This window comes from Mauremys mutica, chromosome 10 (genome assembly GCF_020497125.1).
Source record: "Mauremys mutica isolate MM-2020 ecotype Southern chromosome 10, ASM2049712v1, whole genome shotgun sequence".
In the NCBI taxonomy this organism is placed as follows: Eukaryota; Metazoa; Chordata; order Testudines; family Geoemydidae; genus Mauremys; species Mauremys mutica.
In genome coordinates this window covers 871,899-890,783 of record NC_059081.1, presented here as the reverse complement: position 1 = coordinate 890,783, position 18,885 = coordinate 871,899, and the positions used below count along the sequence as shown (strand labels likewise).

The window sequence follows — 18,885 nt, the reverse complement described above, 5'->3', positions numbered from 1 at the left end:
AACCGGAGCACACTTGGGTCAGCTGTGCCCTGTCTAGTGGGGCTCCTGCAGCTGGGTGGGGGCAGCCGATGAGCTCTGCCCTGCTGAGCAGCCATGCCCAGGCAGGCATCTCGCACCAGGCCTGAGCGGCTAACGAGAGTTCACCATGCGGGTAGTTGTGCGCGGTCCCTGCCGCACGCTAAGCACGAGCTGAGTGTCACGGTTACTGCACGGGCACTACTTGAAGAGATGTGTAAAATGTAGAATACGATGCTCCAGACCTGCTGGAGATGCAGCAAGTCACCTGCAGTGGCTGGGGATCAGCTAACTCGGTCAGGAGTGAGAACAACTGACAACTTTCGTCCTAGCCCAGCCCTGGGTTACAGGCTGGGCCAGACACAGGCTGAGCATTTACAAAGACAAAAGAACCGCAGGAAAAGCCTCTGAACGGGGGACCCTCGGGCTAAGCTGGAGCCAGTGAAACGCCTGGCTCATGGAAAGCGACAAACGGTCTGGGGCTGCGTATGAGGAGACAAGGCACAAGAACTCCCCATCCAGAGGAGGTACCCTGCCAGCAGACGAGTCTCAGGAGAAGCAGATCCCAGCTCAGTGGACTGGCCTGTGCTGGACGGGCCTACCAGGTCTGATTGCAGGCTATGTTTTTCTTTCCCTTGTAACCTGATGTTTCCAAACCCTTTTACATGCTTGTATGTGAATTTTTATCTCAAGCTCTGTTAAATAATCTTCTGTTTGCATTTATTATAGACATGACTAAGGGTACATCTACACTGCAATTAGACACCCCTGGCTGGCCCAGGCCAGCTCCCTCAGGCAGCGGGCTCAGGCTAAGGGGCTGTTTCACTGCAGTGTAGATTTCCCGGCTCGGCCTGGAGCGCAGGATCTAGGGTCCTGCGAGGTAGGAGGATTCCAGAGCTGGGACGTCTACACCATAAGGGAACAGCCCCGGCTGCCCGAGCCCCACTGCCTGAGTCAGCTAGCACAGGCCAGCTGTGGGGTTTTTCTTTGCAGTGCGGATGTAACCTTACAGCACATCTACAGTGCAAAAAAACCCCTCGGCAGCAGGTCTCAGAGCCTGGGTCACCTGACCTGTGGGACTCCCGCTACGGGGCTGAAAGGAGCAGCGTGCACATTCCCGCTTGGGCTCAAGCTGGGCTCTGAAACCCAGCAGGGGGGTCCAGAGCCCAGCTCCAGCCTGAGCAGGAACAGCTACGCTGCTACTCACAGCCACGTAGCACGAGCCCCCGTGACCCAGGGTTTGAGACTCGCTGCTGCGGGGTTTTGTTTGGGTTTCTTTGCACTGTAAACAGACCCTAAGTGCTTTGCAATAAGGGGCCAGTGCTGAAGGGAGGTGAAGCCAGTAACCTGAGGTGCACGGCAGGTGTCTACACGGCAGCAGAGTGGGGCGCCCTGCAGGTGTCCAGACAAGGAACTGGGTGCTCCGTGTAACAAGGTGGGGTGGGTAAGTCACTAGCCTGCACCCCAGAGTGAAGCACATGTGCTGCCAGTGGCCAGCAGCCTTGGTAGATCGTTCCCCATGGGATTCACCCTGGACAGTGTCACTGGGGGCAGCCACCCGTCACTTGGCCTCTGCTTACTACCCAGCAGGGGTGGCAGAGCCCCTGGGCTCACATGGCCATAGGCCTCCCCCAGGGCCATGGACAGAACCTGGCCGGAGCAGCTCCAGATGATTTGATTTCAGTGGCCAGCAGAGCCTGTGAAGGCCAGAGAAGGCAGGTCTCTGGGGGAGAGGCAGTGAGGAAGGGAGGCTGAGGGAGGGGTGGATGGGGCAGGAGGGGAGAAAGGGATCGGAGGGCCACACATCTGTCCTGGGCCTGCTGGGATGTGATGGGACGTCTCCAGCTCTAATGCCCTGAGCCCCTGTCTGCGAGGAACCTGCAGGAGGGGCAGAGGCACAGGGCTCCTGTGGGCCAGCCCCCAGCTCACCGCTCACGGTCACTGCGAAGCTCAGCGCATCCTCGCCCGCGTCACACGTGTACGTCCCGGAGTCTGAGGGGCGGGCAGAGTGGATAAACAGCCTCCTGGCGCAGCCCTCTGCCTGCAGGGCGACGACGTCGTCCGAGGGCACAGCCTCCCCGTCCTTGAGCCAGCGCACAGGGGCGTCGGGCGTGGAGACCTCGCACTCGAGGAGCAGCGGCAGCCCTGCCAGGAGCTCCTGGAGGCGCCTGGCCTCGGGCACCGGGGCGATGCGCACCTGTGGGGCTGAGAGAGTCACCCTGAATGAGCAGAGAGTGGAGGCGAGTCCTCGTTCCCACAGGGCAGCCAGGACAATGCCCCATGCACAGGGGCGGCTCTAGACATTTTGCCACCCCAAGCACGGAGCGTCCGCTGGTCCCGCGGCTTTGGCGGACCTCCCGCAGGCACGTCTGCGGGAGGTCTGCCGAAGCCGCGGGACCAGCGCACCCTCCACAGGCAGCCACTGAAGGCAGCCTGCCTGCCGCCCTCGCAGCGACCGGCAGAGCGCCCCCGCAGCTTGCCGCCCCAGGCACGCGCTTGGAGCGCTGGTGCCTGGAGCCGCCCCTGCCCATGCAGATTGTGTCCGCGGGATCAGGCTCTGCAGGCCAGCGCATGCCGCCAGGCACCCTGCTGCTCAGCCCATCCCACCCCAGGCCAGGCTGCCAGATGGCCAGGAGCTGCTCTCCCCTGCATCCCTCAGCGGAGCAGCCCCTGGAGATTACAGCTCCCAGCGTGTAATGCTCCACCCCCTACCCCAGAGGGGAGCACAGCCTGCTGCGGACGTGGGGCTCGCTCTCTCCGCGGCGTCTCAGCAGGAGCCCAGGGCAGATTGCTCCCAGCCCCAGCAGGGCCAGTGAGAACCTGCTGCCACCCCATGGAGCCCAATGCAGCCTCTCCCTGGCTGAACCAACGTTCCCTCCTGTGGGCTCAGCGCAGGGAGACACCCTGGGGAGACGCCTCAGCAAGCAGCAGACGCTCTGCAGGGAGGGAGAGGGCTCCCTCAGGCCAGGGCAGCAACAGGTGCTATGTCAGAGGCCTGTAGGTGCTGAAGAGGCTGCAGTGAAGGAAGGGGGCGTGGGGCAATGCAGGGAAAGCTTCAGGATACTAACAGCCGGAGAGGAAAAGCCCCGAGAGGCAGCCCGTGTGATGGTGCTGGCTCTGGCACTCAGAGAGAACCAAAGTTCTGCCCCTTGCGGCATTTAACAATCCCAGGACCCTTTCCCTGTGAGTTGGGGCACTATCCCTGTGTCCTAGCCAATTGTCCCCAAAACAGCTGCCACCACCCAGGCCAGAGGGGGCTGCATTACATTGCTGGGTGAAGTGGTCCCTGCCTATCCCTCCCCAACCTCCCGCGGGCTGGGAGGATTATTTGGCCTTTGCCAAGGACGCTGAGCTGCTGGGAGGACAGGCCCTTGGTGTAACTCTTGTGTTTATGCCGCCTGGTTCATCCCCTCAGCTCAGTGCTCTCAGTTGGTATCCCAGGAGGGTGGTCTGGAGCCTGGGTGTAGTGCCCCCGCCCCCGGTTTGGGGGCTGAGCCGCAGCAGGAGAACACGTACCTTGCACCCGCAGAGTGGCGGAGTCCCGCACGCCACTGGACACAAACTTGACCTCGGCCCCGCTCTCCGCCAGCCGCACGCCGCGGAGCAGCAGGGAGTGCGCCGTCCCGCTGCGCTTCATGCAGTAGCGCTGGCCGCCTTCCTCTTCCTCCTCCAGCTTCGCCCCGTTCAGGAACCAGCTCCCTGCCACGGAGGCCGAGAGCTCCAGGGAGAACTGGGCATCCTGGCCTGCCTGCACCTGCACGTCCTTCAGGGCTCTCCGCACGCAGGCTACAGGGACTAAAGGACAGTGCAGGGTCCTCAGCCAGAGACAGGCAACAGCTCGGGCAGAGCTCTGGCCCCCTTCTTGGCTATGGCTGCCCTTCAGCCACTGGCCACGGGACACGTTACCCACGTCCCCTCACCCCCGCACTCTGGGCTGGCCACTAACACGCCGGGTGCGGGGCCAGGGGGCTGCCCTCCAGACATGGACCAGCCCCCCAGGGCAAGTGCCCTTCAGCTGGTGGGCCTATGGCCTGTCCCATTCTGTGTCGGGAAGAAGAGGGCACTGTACTGGCGCGGGACTCAGCCCATCAGTGCCCTGCACAAGCCAATGCGGGTGTAATTCCCAGGATCCTGGCACCAGCCGTGTCTGGCAGGGCTCAGGCGGGAGCAGGGCCTGGAGGGAGGGAGCTCAGGAAGGGAATGGGCCCCCAGGGCTGTGGTACGTACCAAGGTGCACAGAGCCAGGGAATTCCACGGGCCTGCTCCGCCCATACTTGTTGACGGCACAGATGCGGAAGCAGTAGTCTGCCTCGGTGGGCACGCTGTCCCCGAGCACCTCCACCATGCTGGCCAGGTCCGTGGTAAGGCACTGCACCCACTCGGCCGTGCTGGCCTCCTGCCGCTCCAGGACGTAGCTGCTGGGGGGCGTCCTGTGCACATCAGGCCCGGGGCACCACGTCAGGAGGGCAGCGTTGCTGCGGTCCGTGCTCATCTCGGCAGCCACGGGCGCACTCGGGGGAACACGCTTTGCACCTAACACAAACCCCACATCTGGTTAGCGCCCTGCTTTGAGATGTCGACCGAGTGGGTGAGAAACCAGCTGAGACATGGGACCTTCCCCTCTGGGGGCTGCCAGCCGCGGTCCCCAGTTCAGGGGCCGCCTGGTGTCAGGGGACCAGGAATGGGATACAACGCCTTCCCCTCTGGGGGCACCAGCTCCAACCCAGCTCCAGGGGACGGATACGCTGCTCTGAACGAATGGATTATTCAAATACTCCTGCATCAGCTTTATAAAAATGTTCTATATGGGCTAGTGTGCTCCTGGCTCAATGGGTGAGCTAAGATGTTTCAAGTAGGAACTAAAATCACCACTACAAATCCCTCGTGCAGGTAACATGGCTGTGAATGTCACCCCGGGGACTTTGCATAGACTGGTTTGACTTGGTTCATGAGGCGAGGGAAATAAAGAACCCTCTAGTGTACAGAGTGACACCCCCATCCCCGACACAGGGAGAGACGTCACTCCCACTCGATCCAGGAACTGACATGAAACCGAGACCGGGGAGCCAGGCCTTGCAGGAAGGAGCTGAAGTAGTCGAGGCCTAGCAGGGTTTGCATGTGGCAGATGAAGGACTGCTGGGCAAAACAGACCTGCATTACCAGCTGTTTATTGTTTTATGCTTTTGTTCTGAACAAACACCACTTGGTTTCATGAGCGCTGGCTGGTCCCTGGTTAACCCCGGATTGCCGGTGCTGAGCTGACGTCAGACCTGCTGACAGACTCACCATATATTGCAGGATTCTGCAGCCGAAGGGAGTGCCCGACTCGGCCCAGATAAAGGTGCTGGCTAGAGACTGGAGTGGGGTGCTCTCAAGAAGGCCACAAAGGGGCCAGAAGTGCAGATAACTCAGGACGGTGCACTAGGGAGCACCAGCTCCAATCTGGCTGTTGGGCATAGGTGTGATGCTGCCAGGCCAGGTGCCAGCTCATGCCAAGGCCTCCATCTCTCAGCTGGACACTGACAGATACAGAGCTGGGATCAGTCTGGCTCACTTGTGGGGTAATAGTGGTAAAACAGGGATCAGCATTACAAGGAAGTGTTTGCACTAGTGAAGGCTTGTGAGCTGCTGCCTGCGTTAATCTCCCCTGCGCTATGTGTATTCCATATTGCAATGCATTATTGGAGCGGGTGTATTGTGAGCCTCTGGGACTGTGTGAATCGCCGTGCAGGAGAGAGACATTAGTGAGCGAGCTCCTCTTCTACAGAAATTGTTCTGTGCCTCCCGAAAGAGGAGACCCGGCAGTACCAGACAGGCTAGGGGTGGTTCTTGCAACTGGAAACTCTCTACATCTGGAGTTAGAAACTGTCAGCAAAATGCGGCGCTGCTCCCTGTGACAATGAGTCGTGTGAGTGGACGTCTCCCATCAGCTGAGTCCGCAGCTGGTGGGGGGGACCCCAAACCGAAGGAACAAGGTATCTCTGTGCTGCTTGGACTCTGGGGATCAAAGTGTTTCTAAGCATAAGCAAGAGATCCCCAGCTGCTCAGCCTGGGTCAGCCCCAAAGGACACATAGAGCTGGCTGATTATAGAAACTTACGTCACCTTTTGAAACCTAAGCCTGTAAGTCATTTGTGTGTCTGTGTTCACTCCGTTTAGCCTTGTAAATAACTCTCATTTCCTTTTTCTACTTAATAAACCCTCAGACAGTTACTCTAGGATTGGCTGCAAGCGTTGTCTTCAGTGTGAGACTAAAGCACAAGTGACCTGGGGTAAGTGACTGGTCCTTTGGGACTGGGAGTAACCTGAATATTGCTGTGATCCTTGGTGTAAGAGGCCGCCTGTCGCAGAGCTAGGCTCACCTGGTGACGAGACAGGCCGGCGCACCAAGACTGTCTGTGACTCCATGTTAAGGCTGGTAAAGTGCCTGAGGAGTTTGCACTAGGCGCAGGAGGTTGGTGAAATCCAAGTTTAGAGCTCACAACCAACATGGGGTTTGTGCCCTGGTTTGTACCTGTCTGCCCTGAGGTTGGTGTTCACGCTCCTGCATCACCACTGGGAGCATCACGCTAGTTTCACAGATGTCATTGGGTCTAAGGCCAGAAGGGACCAGATCACCTATCACAGGCCCTTCATTTTTACCCAGATACCCCTATATTAAACCCAAAGATCTGAGTTAGACTCAACCATTTTGGCCCTCAGGAGACTGAGCTGTGGCCACAGGCAGCGAACAGGCGCCACCGGCGGCCCAAGCCGCGCAGTGGCGGGGGACTGATTAGGGAGAGGTGCCCAGGTGATCCCAGCAGGTGAGCCACAGCTCAAGCTGCAGAGGAAGGCGAAAAGCCCCGAGGTCCCTAATGGGGACACTGACTCCAACCCAGCCCTATAGCAGAGGGACCCCGACCCACAGACCGATGGGCTCCATGCTCCAGTGCAGTGCCACCCCCATGCTGGGGCTCTCACATTTGATGCGAAGCTGGGCGGACGTCTGCGACTCCCCCACGCTGAAGGAGATGACCCCAGCGTCCTCCCGCGTCACATGCACCAGGACCAGCAGGTGGGTTTTGCCGAAGCTCTTCAGCACAGTGCATGGTGTCTCCCGCAGCTCCAGCCCATTCCGGCTCCAGCGGATTCCCTCCACGGCGTCCCGGGTCTCCACGCAGAAGGCAGCATTCTCCCCCTCCATGACGTCCAGCTTCCGCGGGAGCCGCTTCACGATCGCCCCTGGGAGCGTGTCCAGGAACAGCCCAGAGTCACATGGGGCTGCAGTGCTGGGAGGGACATGGGGAGCCCGGGGCCCGAGGGTGCAGGAGCAGGAAATTCAGCAGCAAGAAAAGGGGGTGTCGGGAATGGGGCTGGCTTGAGGGGCAGGAATGGACAGGCTGGGGGCCGGGGCAGAGCACTATGGGGCAGGTTGGGCAGCTGGGGCAGGCGTTGGCTGGCTGGGGCAGGGACAGGGCAGGGAACAAGTGACAGGCTGGGTGCGAAGTACAGGGTAGCAGGGTCAGGGCAGTGAGAAGCAGGACCAGGCAGGGCAGCGGGTGACAGGCTGGGAGCCAGGGACAGGGCAGCAGGGACAGGGCAGGAGGAAGGCAGGACTGGACAGGGACAGGGCAGGAGGAAGGCAGGACTGGACAGGGACAGGGCAGCAGGAAGCAGGACCAGGCAGGGCAGCGGGTGACAGGCTGGGAGCCAGGAACAGGGCAGCAGGGACAGGGCAGGAGGAAGGCAGGACTGGACAGGGACAGGGCAGCAGGGACAGGGCAGCAGGAAGGCAGGACTGGACAGGGACAGGGCAGCAGGAAGCAGGACCAGGCAGGGCAGGGGGGCTGCAGCAGCAAGCAGCACAGGGAAGACGGTCTCCATGCCCATCTGTTCAGGCTCCGTGCACCCCAGGCCTGTCCCCCTCACCTCTGACGGAGACCTCAGCAATGCTGCGCCCTTTGTCCTTCATCTCGCAGAGGTAGACGCCGTCGTCGTCAGTGCGGGCGTCGCGGATGGTCAGGCGTCGCACCAGGCCCTGCTCCTCAATCACGTACTTGTGGCTTGGCTGCAGCTGCTTGTCCTCCAGGTACCAGGCCGTGGGGATGGTCTCCAAGGGCACCTTGCACTCCAGCACGGCGTCCTCACATTCCTGCACCTCCACATCCGCCAGCTGCAACTGGAACCGCACCCGGGGCTCTGGTGCCGAGCAAGAGAGAGACAGGAACTGCAGCGAGCAGGCGGGGCCAGGACGGGCCAGGGCCACCACCAGAGCAAGCCCAGGCGCCGCAGCAGCTGCTTCAGAGGAAAGCAAACCCCCCATAACGCACCCAGCCTGCCCAGTCCCCTGGGCGCCCCGCTCAGGAGTCAGCCTGGCCCAGCCCCTGCCCAGAGCCGTCTGTTCCAGGGAGGGGGCAGCCGAAAGCTCTCCATTCCCCGCGGGCTATTTTGAGAGGTGGCAGGCGACACAGGGGGTGGCACTTGCTATGTTCAGCACTCAGTCCCCTGCTGTCAGCTCCTCAGGCTGTCTCCAGCCCCCCGGCAGAGACACCGCTGCTCCAAACGCCCTGGGCCCCCTGCCTCCAAAGGGCCGGGCCCCCCAGGCAGGTCCCTGCGCCCTGGGCCCCCCTCACCTCCAAAGGGCCGGGCCCCCCGGCAGGTCCCTGCGCCCTGGGCCCCTCTCGCCTCCAAAGGGCCGGGCCCCCCGGGCAGGCCCCTGCGCCTAGGTCCCCCTCACCTCCAAAGGGCCGGGCCCCCCGGGCAGGTCCCTGCACCCTGGGCCCCTCTCGCCTCCAAAGGGCCGGGCCCCCGGGCAGGCCCCTGCGCCCTGGGCCCTCCTCACCTCCAAAGGGCCGGGCCCCCGGGCAGGCCCCTGCACCCTGGGCCCCCCTCACCTCCAAAGGGCCGGGCCCCCGGGCAGGTCCCTGCGCCCTGGGCCCCTCTCACCTCCAAAGGGCCGGGCCCCCAGGCAGGCCCCTGCGCCCTGGGCCCCTCTCACCTCCAAAGGGCCGGGCCCCCAGGCAGGTCCCTGCGCCCTGGGCCCCCTCGCCTCCAAAGGGCCGGGCCCCCCGGGCAGGTCCCTGCGCCCTGGGCCCCTCTCACCTCCAAAGGGCTGGGCCCCCCGGGCAGGCCCCTGCGCCCTGGGCCCCCCTCGCCTCCAAAGGGCCGGGCCCCCCAGGCAGGCCCCTGCGCCCTGGGCCCCTCTCGCCTCCAAAGGGCCGGGCCCCCGGGCAGGTCCCTGCGCCCTGGGCCCCCTCACCTCCAAAGGGCCGGGCCCCCCAGGCAGGCCCCTGCGCCCTGGGCCCCTCTCGCCTCCAAAGGGCCGGGCCCCCGGGCAGGCCCCTGCGCCCTGGGCCCCCCTCACCTCCAAAGGGCTGGGCCCCCAGGCAGGCCCCTGCGCCCTGGGCCCCTCTCACCTCCAAAGGGCCGGGCCCCCCAGGCAGGCCCCTGCACCCTGGGCCCCTCTCGCCTCCAAAGGGCCGGGCCCCCCGGGCAGGCCCCTGCGCCCTGGGCCCCTCTCGCCTCCAAAGGGCCGGGCCCCCCAGGCAGGTCCCTGCGCCCTGGGCCCCTCTCACCTCCAAAGGGCCGGGCCCCCGGGCAGGCCCCTGCGCCCTGGGCCCCCCTCACCTCCAAAGGGCTGGGCCCCCGGGCAGGTCCCTGCGCCCTGGGCCCCTCTCACCTCCAAAGGGCCGGGCCCCCGGGCAGGCCCCTGCGCCCTGGGCCCCCCTCACCTCCAAAGGGCCGGGCCCCCGGGCAGGCCCCTGCGCACCTCCAGCCGGGCAAGGGTGTCTGTGGGCTTGATTAGCATTACACTTTCCAAGCCCCAGTGCAGAGTGACAGGCACTGCCAGAGTCGCGGGGAAGCTCCTGCCATGGAGGCTGGGTAGCCGGCTGCCTGGGCTGGGTTAGACCCAGCAAATCCTGCATCACGGCAGGGGCACAGCCTACCTGACCCTGGCGGTCCCGTCGAACCCCATGATGCTAAGAAATACAAACCATCGGGCATAGTTCAAGGGAGGCACAAACCAGCCCATCCTGCCAGTGCCTTCGTGGTGGCTGCCTTGTCACCCAGCACAATGGGCCCTGAGCCCCACTGGGAACCCAGCTGCTCCAGCAACACACATGTAACATGAGCGCGAGGCTGGGTCTACGCTGGGAAATGAGGTCGGCAGAAATCATCGCTCAGGGGGCTGAAAAATCCACACCGCTGATCAACCCAGTTCTACCGACCTCAGCCCTGGTGTAGACAGCGCTAGGTCGCTGTCGGCAGGAGAACCTCGCCCGTCGCGTTCTACGTGTCGCCAGCCCCTAGACAAATGGGTGGGGTGAGGGAGGTGGCATCGGGCTGTGGCAGAGCATGTGCTGCTGCCACACCCGTAAGAGCTGTAAGACGTGGGGTGGGAGCAGAGGCAGCCTGCGCCCAGGAGGGAGCCAGGGCTGGCTGGGGCCACCCGCCGGGTGGATTGGAAGGCGTGACGGTTGGCTGGGCAGTAAAGGTCGCTGCAGTTCAATTAACGACTCGTGGGATTCGGGAGCCATAATGAAGGGGAAGCGGCGACGGGGTTATTCCGCGGGAGAAGCCAATGTCTCCCGAAGGCCAGCCCTGTGCCTTGAGCTCCCTTCATCTCCAGGGCTGGCAGCAGTGCCACCCTCACCATCCAGGGCCACATGGCGTTTAATGCCGACCTCACCTCCTCCTCCCCTGTCCTGCCCAAACCCAATCCTGGACTGGATCCACAGGGCACAGCAAGGCCAGGGGCAGGAGACCACAGCCAGCCCCCACCGATCACACACGCTCACGGCCTAGAGGCACTAAGCCCCCCACACACACACTTTGCCTCTTTGGCCTTCACAAGCACAACTCCCCCCAGGCTTCTCCGAGGGCCGACATTCAGGGGAGCTCAGTGTGTCCCCCCGGGTGCTGCGACTGCCCCTCGCAGCCTCAAGCACCCTCCCTCGGGGCCAGACAAGGAGTGAGTGCCCCGTTCCCGGCTACCTTCTTGGGGGCTCAGCACGTGCCGGGCACGGAGGGAGGGAAACGCTTCCAGCACAGACACTTGGCTCCCAGCCCCACCAGTTCAGGGCCAAACCCACTCAGCACTTCCCTGGGAGATTGTCACTAACAGCTCACAGCCCCCCCGCCCTCCCAAACACATCGACCCCCTCCCACCCAGCCTGGCTCAGTGCCAGAAGGGACATGGCCAGGTGTGATGAAGTGGGGGATGGTCTTAGTGTTTTGCATGGACTCTGTTTGTGCCTCGGTTTCCCTCTGTGCTGCGTGTGTAACGAGGGGGTGGCGGGGGGGGTTGTTGCAGAGAACCAGGTGTGACCTCACCTGCAGCCCGGACCTTGGATAAAGGCCTGGAGATCGGGGACAAAGTGACTGGTGACCAGGAGACCCAGCCCAGCTTGGCAGCCAGCCGGTTCTGGCCAGCGGGAATAGAAAGGGCTGAGGAGGGAGGATACAGCCAGGGGTGGGAACAAAGGAGGGAAGAGAGGAGCCCAGGTGGGCTGCAGACAATGGAGAGGGGAGGAGCCGTAGGGGGAGATGATTTCGGATGATCGGCTGGAAGGAGGGGGTGGCTGGACTGGGGAGGGAGCAGCCGGAGCAGCCAGAGGGTCCCCCCCCCTCCCCCAAGGCTGGAGAGACCTGGATGTGCTGGGTGACCTGGAGGGTTGCTAGGCCCAAGGGCCCGGAGAGTTTCCTGTGCTGGGTTCAGACGCTCACAGGGCCGGCTCTACTGTTTTCGCCGCCCCAAGCAACGCACCGAATTGTCACCGCGGACGGCGGGGGCAGTCTGTGCGCCATTAGGGCCGCTCGCACGTTTCCGCGGCAGCAGCAATTCGGCGGCAGCTTCTGTCTTCAGCCGGAAGAGAGAAGCTGTGCTGCCGCGGACAGCTGAACATAGAGGCTGCCACCGAATTGCCACTGCCGCGGAAACGCGCGTGCTGCCCTAACGGCACACGGTCTGCCCCCGCCATCCGGCGGCAATTCGATGCGCTGCTTGGGGGCAAAAACACACGGACTGCTGCCCCTTGCAGACTGCCGCCCCAAGCACCTGCTTGGGATGCTGGTGCCTGGAGACGGCCCTGGACACTCAATAAACCCTCCTGTTTTATGCTGGCTGAGAGTCGCTCCAGTCTGGAGATCGGGGGGGGGGGCATTATTCCCTCTGGGAGTGGAGACCCCGGGAGCCCATGGGGAGTGGACTCCCTGAGGGGGCCTATGAGAGGTGCGGTTCCAGGAGGCGGGGGAGCCCATGGGTTAACTCCTGAGAGAGAGGGGACCCCCGAGAAGGGTTGTCGCACTGAAGGGGGCTCCCCCCAGGGACCGTATGGAGCCAAGGGAGAGCACGAGTCCTGTGAGTCCGTGACACCAGGACCCTTCTGTCCTGCTCCCCTGTCTCTCTTCTCGCTTGAGCCTCCGAGCCCAGACAGCAGCAGCACCAAGCCGGGGTGAAGGCAGGACAGCCAGAGAGAAAGGCCCTGATCCTGGCTGGCCAGAGCAGTCCTAGGTCATTGTGGCATCCCAGCCTATGTCCTAGGACTGGTGCAAGAGCCTCCCCTTCCCGGGCTCTTTTACACTGGAACCGGAGACACCCCACCCCCCCACCAACCCACTGAACAGCCTTCTGCGTCCCCAAGCCCACCCTTCTGCCTTGCAACGTCCTAACCAGAAACGCCACTGCAGTGAAGCAGGAATTGGCTGTAATATTTTCATGAAGCCTATGCGTGCCTCAGTTTCCCCTATGTGCTGCAGTTACCTGGGGGATAGAAAGGCTTGTCGCTCTCTGGGCAGGCTAACACAGGGGTGACGGGCTCCCAGCTGTCTGGGGCCTTAGGTCCCATATCAGTTAAGCTCTTGAGAAAACAGTTGTGTCACGGAGTGTGGGGGAGTCAGGGTCCTGCACCCCCTACTTCCTGCGATTCCCCGGGGCTCTCAGCCAGCCAGTAACACAGAAGGTTTATTAGACGACAGGACACAGTCCCAAGCAGGGCTTGTAGGTACAGACAACAGGACCCCTCAGTCAGGTCCATTTTGGGGGCAAGGATCTTAGACTCCAGACTTGGGGTTCCCTGCCTCTTCCCAGACAGCCCAAAACTGAAAACTAAAAACCTCTCCAGCAGGCTCTCTCCCTCCTTCTCCCCCCTCTCCCTTTGTCCAGTCGCCCCACCACCCTTCCTGGCTCAGGTTACAGGCTCAGGTCCCCTCCCGCACCTAAAGTCACCCCCTGCTCTCCCCTCCCCTATGCAGACAGTCCCAGTAAAACTAAAGGACGTTCCCAGGTCAATCCACCCCGCTCCCTCCTGCGTCACAAGTGGCAAATCCGACTGCACAGACATGGACCCCAGCAACCAACAACCCAGAGTCTCTGGACTCCCTGCCTCTCCCAGCATCCCCCAGCTCGGGATCAAAGGGCTGGGGGAAGAGGGAGAGGAGAGTTAAGTGCAGCTGGCCTGGGACAAGTCCAGAGGGACGGGGCTTTGGTCTCTGGGCTCCCCAAGAGCTCCCTGTACTGGGTCCAGGTGACTAATAAACCCAGCTGTCGGCCCGCGCTGGCTGCGTGTCCCTGCAGATGCTGGCGGAGGGGACGCTGCCCCCCAAGACGGTACAAGTCTCCCTCAGGGTCTGTCTCAGGGGGACTTGCTGCCTGGAGCTCATGGTGGGGGGGCAGGGAAGCTGCAGGCCCAGAGGTCCAGCCCCAGGAGGCGGTGAAGCTGCGTGGCTTCCCCTGGAGGGAGAGCGAGACCCCTCGGGGGCCTGGCCCACTGATGGGGCCTCCCAGAGCCTGGCCCCAAGCTGGGGTCGTGGCCCCGATCCTGATCCCACCATTACCACCACCACCTCCTCCAGACCACCACGGCCCACCCTACAGCCCAGAGCCCTGGCTTCTCTGCAAACTGTCCCACTGGCAAATCAGGATCCCGTTTCCACTTCCTCTTGATCCAGCCCCCCTGGGTAACCCCAGCCCCCAGGGAACCAGTGCGAGCGGGTCAGGTTTGCCCCTCCATACACCCGGGCTAAACCACTGACCAGCAGCAGCCTGCTCTGACCCCCCCTCGCCCGCCCGCTGTGGGCAAGGCCCGTGTCTCTGCACCCCCCGGGCCCTACCTCTCACATGGAGCTGCACGGCACTGAGGGTCTGGCCGGCCGTGTTGGAGGCGGTGCAGACGTACAGCCCCTGGTCCCGGGCCTTGCAGTACAGCACTTTCAGGATGAAGTAGCCTTCCCTGTCCTCATAGACCAGGTGCCTCCTGTCTGGCGCAACGACCTTCCCGTCCTTCTTCCACACGATCTCGGGCTTCGGCTTGCCTGTCACGTAGCACCGCAGCTTGGCGTGCTTCCCCTCGCTCACCGCAAACGCCTTGGCTTTAGGTGCGCCGGGCGCCACCTCGCCATTGGGCCGGGCCAGCCAGGGTGCGGCGCGCTGCCCGTGGCAGAGTCTCCTGTCACCGTGCTGACCCGGCTGCTTACTGAAATGGCTCAGGGGCCAGCAGCCTGGCAGCCCACGAGCCATGGGGTCGACCAGGAGCACAGCTGCTGCCAGGGCCTCCCCGGAGCGGTTCTGCGCCCTGCACACATAGACCCCTCCGTCCGGGGGCCGGGCGCTAAAGATCTTCAGGAAATGCCAGTCTTCCGGCTCCTTCCCCACGGAGAAATGGCTGCTCTCGAAGAGATCCGACAACTGGCGCCCATCCTTCTCCCACTGCAGCACAGGGCAAGGCTGCCCCGAGACCCTGCAGGTGAACATCACGTCCTCCCCCCGGCAGACCTGCCAGGAGAGCGGCTTGCTCAGAAAGACGGGGGGCACATCCTCAGGGTCTCCCTCCTGCTGCAGCTCCCCCGCCTCCACCGTGAGTGTGGCAGCAGCGTAGGTCTCCCCGATGGCATTCTTGGCCTTGCAGACATACTGCCCGCTGTCCGCTGGGGTCACCTGGGAAATCGACAGGCTGTACACGTTCCCCTCAGCCTCAACCTGGAAGCGGCCCAGCAGCACGATCGGGGATTTGTCCTTCTCCCAGATGATGCTGGGGCGTGGGTCACCCGCGATCTGGCACTTCAGGACGGCATCAGCACCACTCTGCACTGTGAAAGTGCGGGGGTAGGCAAGGAACCGAGGGGCCCCCCCGAACACATCCATCTCCGGACTCAGCTGGGACGCTGCAGGGCCCCGCACCAGGGGCTCAGCCAGGACAGCAGCTGGGCCCAGACACCTGGAGGGACAGACAGACAGACAGCAGTAGGATTCCAACTCCGCTGCAGGAGAAGGCTATGGCGCAAGCCGAGGAATTGCACTGGAGGGACCAGGAGCCTCATGGCACTCCCGCAGGGAGCCAGCCTCCTCTCAGCAAGGCCGCGGCAGGGTCAGCCCAATGGAGAAGCGGCTCTGTGGCCTGCCTGTTTCAAAGCAGAGCCCCCTGGACCCCTCAGCCCAGGGCCACGTGGGGCGCAGGCCCTGGCCAGGCGAAGCAGCTGCCCAGACCTTTGGGAGCTGGAAGCTCAGAAGAATCTTGTGCCGAGTCCTTTGGCCAAAAGACGGCGGTCACCCTGGACATGTTTAGTCCCCAGCCCCCTGGATTCCACCCCAACCCCAGTGCATCGGGTTTCCCTGCAGGCCGCCAGCCCAAGCCTATTGTTAAACGGTTATTTCGGTCTCGCTGGGCCCTTACCCGGGAGACTCCGGTCACTTCCTGGATCCCCTGATGGCGCGAACACAACCACACTCTGCCGGGACTCTCAGCCAGCGCCAGCCTTGGGCACAGAGGCAACCAGCCCTGCGGTGGCTCGGACAGGCCTGGCTCAGGCGGTGGCAGGGACGCCCCAGGAGCCTGTGCAATGCCACATAGGGTCTCCCCCCTCTCCCAAAGGCCCCCTAGATCTCCTGTGCCTTGCAGGTCCCATACCTGGCACCCAGAGGCCTCCCTCTACTCTCCTGGGCCCCCCCAGGACACTGCTGGCCCGTGACGTTTCGTCACTGCTGAACGCCAGCTCAGCTGGACACCGACATGCAGGCAAATCTGCCGACACCGGGCTGGCTCAAGGAGTGGGGAATGGGCCACGGGACCCCTCCCCTCTCAGGGACAACAGCTCTGACTTGGCCCCAGGGCAGGGTACTGGCTGGCTCCGGGGTGGGGAATGGTACTCTGGGCCGTCCCCTCGAGGGCACCAGTCCCAATCCAGCCGGTTGGCAGTGACCAATGTGTCTCCTCGGGCTCCCGTTTGGTGGCGTGTGACTTGATTTGGGGGTGGGATGCTGCAGGGGGAGGGGGGAGCCCATCCAAGGTCCTGTGGCATCCCAGCCCCCTTCGATGGCAGCCTTGGCCCTTGGGGAGCCCAGAGTCACCTTGCACCGACTCGTCTGCCCTGGGTACCCGGCGAAGCCAGGCCTGAGCCCCCGGCACCAGCCCAGCACTGAAAGGAAGCAAATACCAGTGAGGCCCCGGCCTTCCCTCCCACACAGGAGACAGAGATGTCCTCCTGGGCCTGGGGGGCAGAGGAAAGCAGAGACGCTCCCTTCTTGGATGGGGCAGAGGCAGGATACTGTGGGGGTGTGGGGCACAGGGGGAAGGGGGAAGGGGGCAGAAGCAGGTCCCTGTGGGGGTGTGGGGCAGAGGAGGTGAGGGGGCAGAGGCAGCTTCCTGCTGGATGTGTGGGGCCGAGGGGGCAGAGGCAGCTCTCTGCTGGATGTGTGGGGCAGAGGGGGGAGGGGGCAGAGGCAGCTCCCTGTGGGCGTGTGGGGCAGAGGCAGGTCCCTGTGGGGGTGGGGGCAAAGGAGATGAGGGAGCAGAGGCAGCTCCCTGCTGGATGTGTGGGGCAGAAGGGGGAAGGGGCAGACACAGCTCCCTGTGGGGTTGTGGGGCAGTGGGGGAAGGGGTCAGAGGCAGGTCCCTGTGGGGGTGTGGGGCAGAGGAGGTGAGGGGGCAGAGGCAGGTCCCTGTGGGGGTGTGGGGCAGTGGGGGAAGGGGGCAGAGGCAGGACCCTGTGGGGTGTGGGGCAGAGGAGGTGAGGGGGCAGAGGCAGCTTCCTGCTGGATGTGTGGGGCTGAAGGGGCAGACACAGCTCCCTGTGGGGTTGTGGGGCAGTGGGGGAAGGGGGCAGAGGCAGCTCCCTGTGGGGGTGTGGGGCAGTGGGGGGCTGTGGGGCAGAGGGGGTGACGGGGACAAGGGGGCAGCAATGCAGCAGGACAGAGAACCACTGGCTCCTTCCCCTCCATTCCTGCAGGATCCTGTGGGGTGGAGCCGCATTCCTGCAGCATCTGGCCTGGCTCACCCTGAGGGGCTGATAAGGGGCTGTCACTGGGGCAGCAGAATCCAGGCTGGTGGGAGGTGGCCAGGGCAGCCTGATCTCCCTGCCAGACGGACCCTCTCCACTTACCAGCCCACAGGGCGGGCGCCTGGGAAGATGCTCCCTGAAGCCGGACTGGCAGACCAGGTGCCCGATCCCCCCACGGGCCCCTGGGGACAGACAGAGCGGCACCGTCCTTCTGGCGGCTGAGTGGCCTGCAGGGGAGAGAGGGAGTCACGCTGTGCAAGGGCAGTGGAATTAACCCCTCCAGTGGGGAGAGGGGCAGGCAGCCCCCCATTGGCACTGGGGCTGGCAGCCCCCTGCTGGCACTGGGGCAGGCAGGGCTCAGGTGGCGAGAGGGGCAGGCAGCCCCCCATTGGCACTGGGGCAGGCAGGGTTCGGGGGGGGGGAGGGCAGGCAGCCCCCCGCTGGCACTGTGGCAGGCAGGGCTCCGGTGGCGAGAGGGGCAGGCAGCCCCCCATTGGCACTGGGGCAGGCAGGGCTACAGTGGGGAGAGGGGCAGGCAGCCCCCCATTGGCACTGGGGCTGGCAGCCCCCTGCTGGCACTGGGGCAGGCAGGGCTCTGGTGGGGGTGGGGAAGGGCAGGCAGCCCCCCATTGGCACTGGGGCAGGCAGGGTTCGGGGGGGGAGGGCAGGCAGCCCCCCGCTGGCACTGGGGCAGGCAGGGCTCTGGTGGGGAGAGGGCAGGCAGCCCCCCGCTGGCACTGGGGCAGGCAGGGCTCAGGTGGCGAGAGGGGCAGGCAGCCCCCCGCTGGCACTGGGGCAGGCAGGGCTCCGGTGGCGAGAGGGGCAGGCAGCCCCCCATTGGCACTGGGGCAGGCAGGGTTCGGGGGGGGAGGGCAGGCAGCCCCCCGCTGGCACTGGGGCAGGCAGGGCTCCGGTGGGGAGAGGGGCAGGCAGCCCCCCATTGGCACTGGGGCAGGCAGGGCTCTGGTGGGGAGAAGGCAGGCAGCCCCCCGCTGGCACTGGGGCAGGCAGGGTTCGGGGGGGGCAGGCAGCCCCCCGCTGGCACTGGGGCAGCCAGGGCTCAGGTGGGGGGGGAGGGAAGACACAGCCCCTCCTGGGCTGCGGCATGGAGGGCTCCCGCTGGGAGAAGGAGGTGCAGAGGTTCCCCCATTGCTGCTGGGCAGTAAATTGTAACTGGCGTCAGGATCACCCTGGGTGAACCCAGGACCCGGCTCCATAGGGTGGCCCCACACCTGGCCACTCCTGCGGGGCTAAGACGCATGGGCCCCCATGCCCTGACCTAGATCCTCACCCCACATCCATCGCGGGAACCTGGGGAAGGGCATCCCTCACGAGGCCTGCAAAGTCCTCGTGGGCTCCTTGCGACTGGCAGAGCAGGGGGCCAAGATACTCACGGTGCCAGGCACAGAGCTGGGGACAGAGCGTCAGAACCAGGCCAGTGGGGCTGGAGCCTCCTGTGCCTCAGGGAGGCTCTACCCACGAGCCCGCGAGTCCTCCCCGCTCAGAGAGCCTGTCCCGTCCGTGCGTGCGACTCCGCTGCTCCCTCTGTCACACACGCTCCAGCCGCCCGTCCAGCTCTGCTCCTCGTCCCTGTCGCTGCGCCCACCCCTGCACG

The 18,885-nt window shown here is 64.3% G+C and overlaps 1 protein-coding gene across 1 annotated transcript in view; it reads right to left on the bottom strand.

Moving 5' to 3' along the window:
• The window catches only part of OBSL1 (obscurin like cytoskeletal adaptor 1), a 69,721-nt gene extending 51,149 nt beyond the window's left edge, over window positions 1-18,572 (bottom strand). Inside the window, exons 1-7 of the mRNA XM_045032795.1 lie at window positions 18,562-18,572; window positions 14,109-15,211; window positions 7,926-8,195; window positions 6,978-7,238; window positions 4,243-4,548; window positions 3,532-3,810; window positions 1,945-2,220 (exon numbers count right to left, since the gene is read on the bottom strand). Of these exons, the coding sequence (XP_044888730.1) occupies window positions 1,945-2,220; window positions 3,532-3,810; window positions 4,243-4,548; window positions 6,978-7,238; window positions 7,926-8,195; window positions 14,109-15,211; window positions 18,562-18,572 (2,506 nt within the window). The remainder of the gene's footprint in view (window positions 1-1,944; window positions 2,221-3,531; window positions 3,811-4,242; window positions 4,549-6,977; window positions 7,239-7,925; window positions 8,196-14,108; window positions 15,212-18,561) is intronic.
• Window positions 18,573-18,885: the final 313 nt, after the last annotated feature.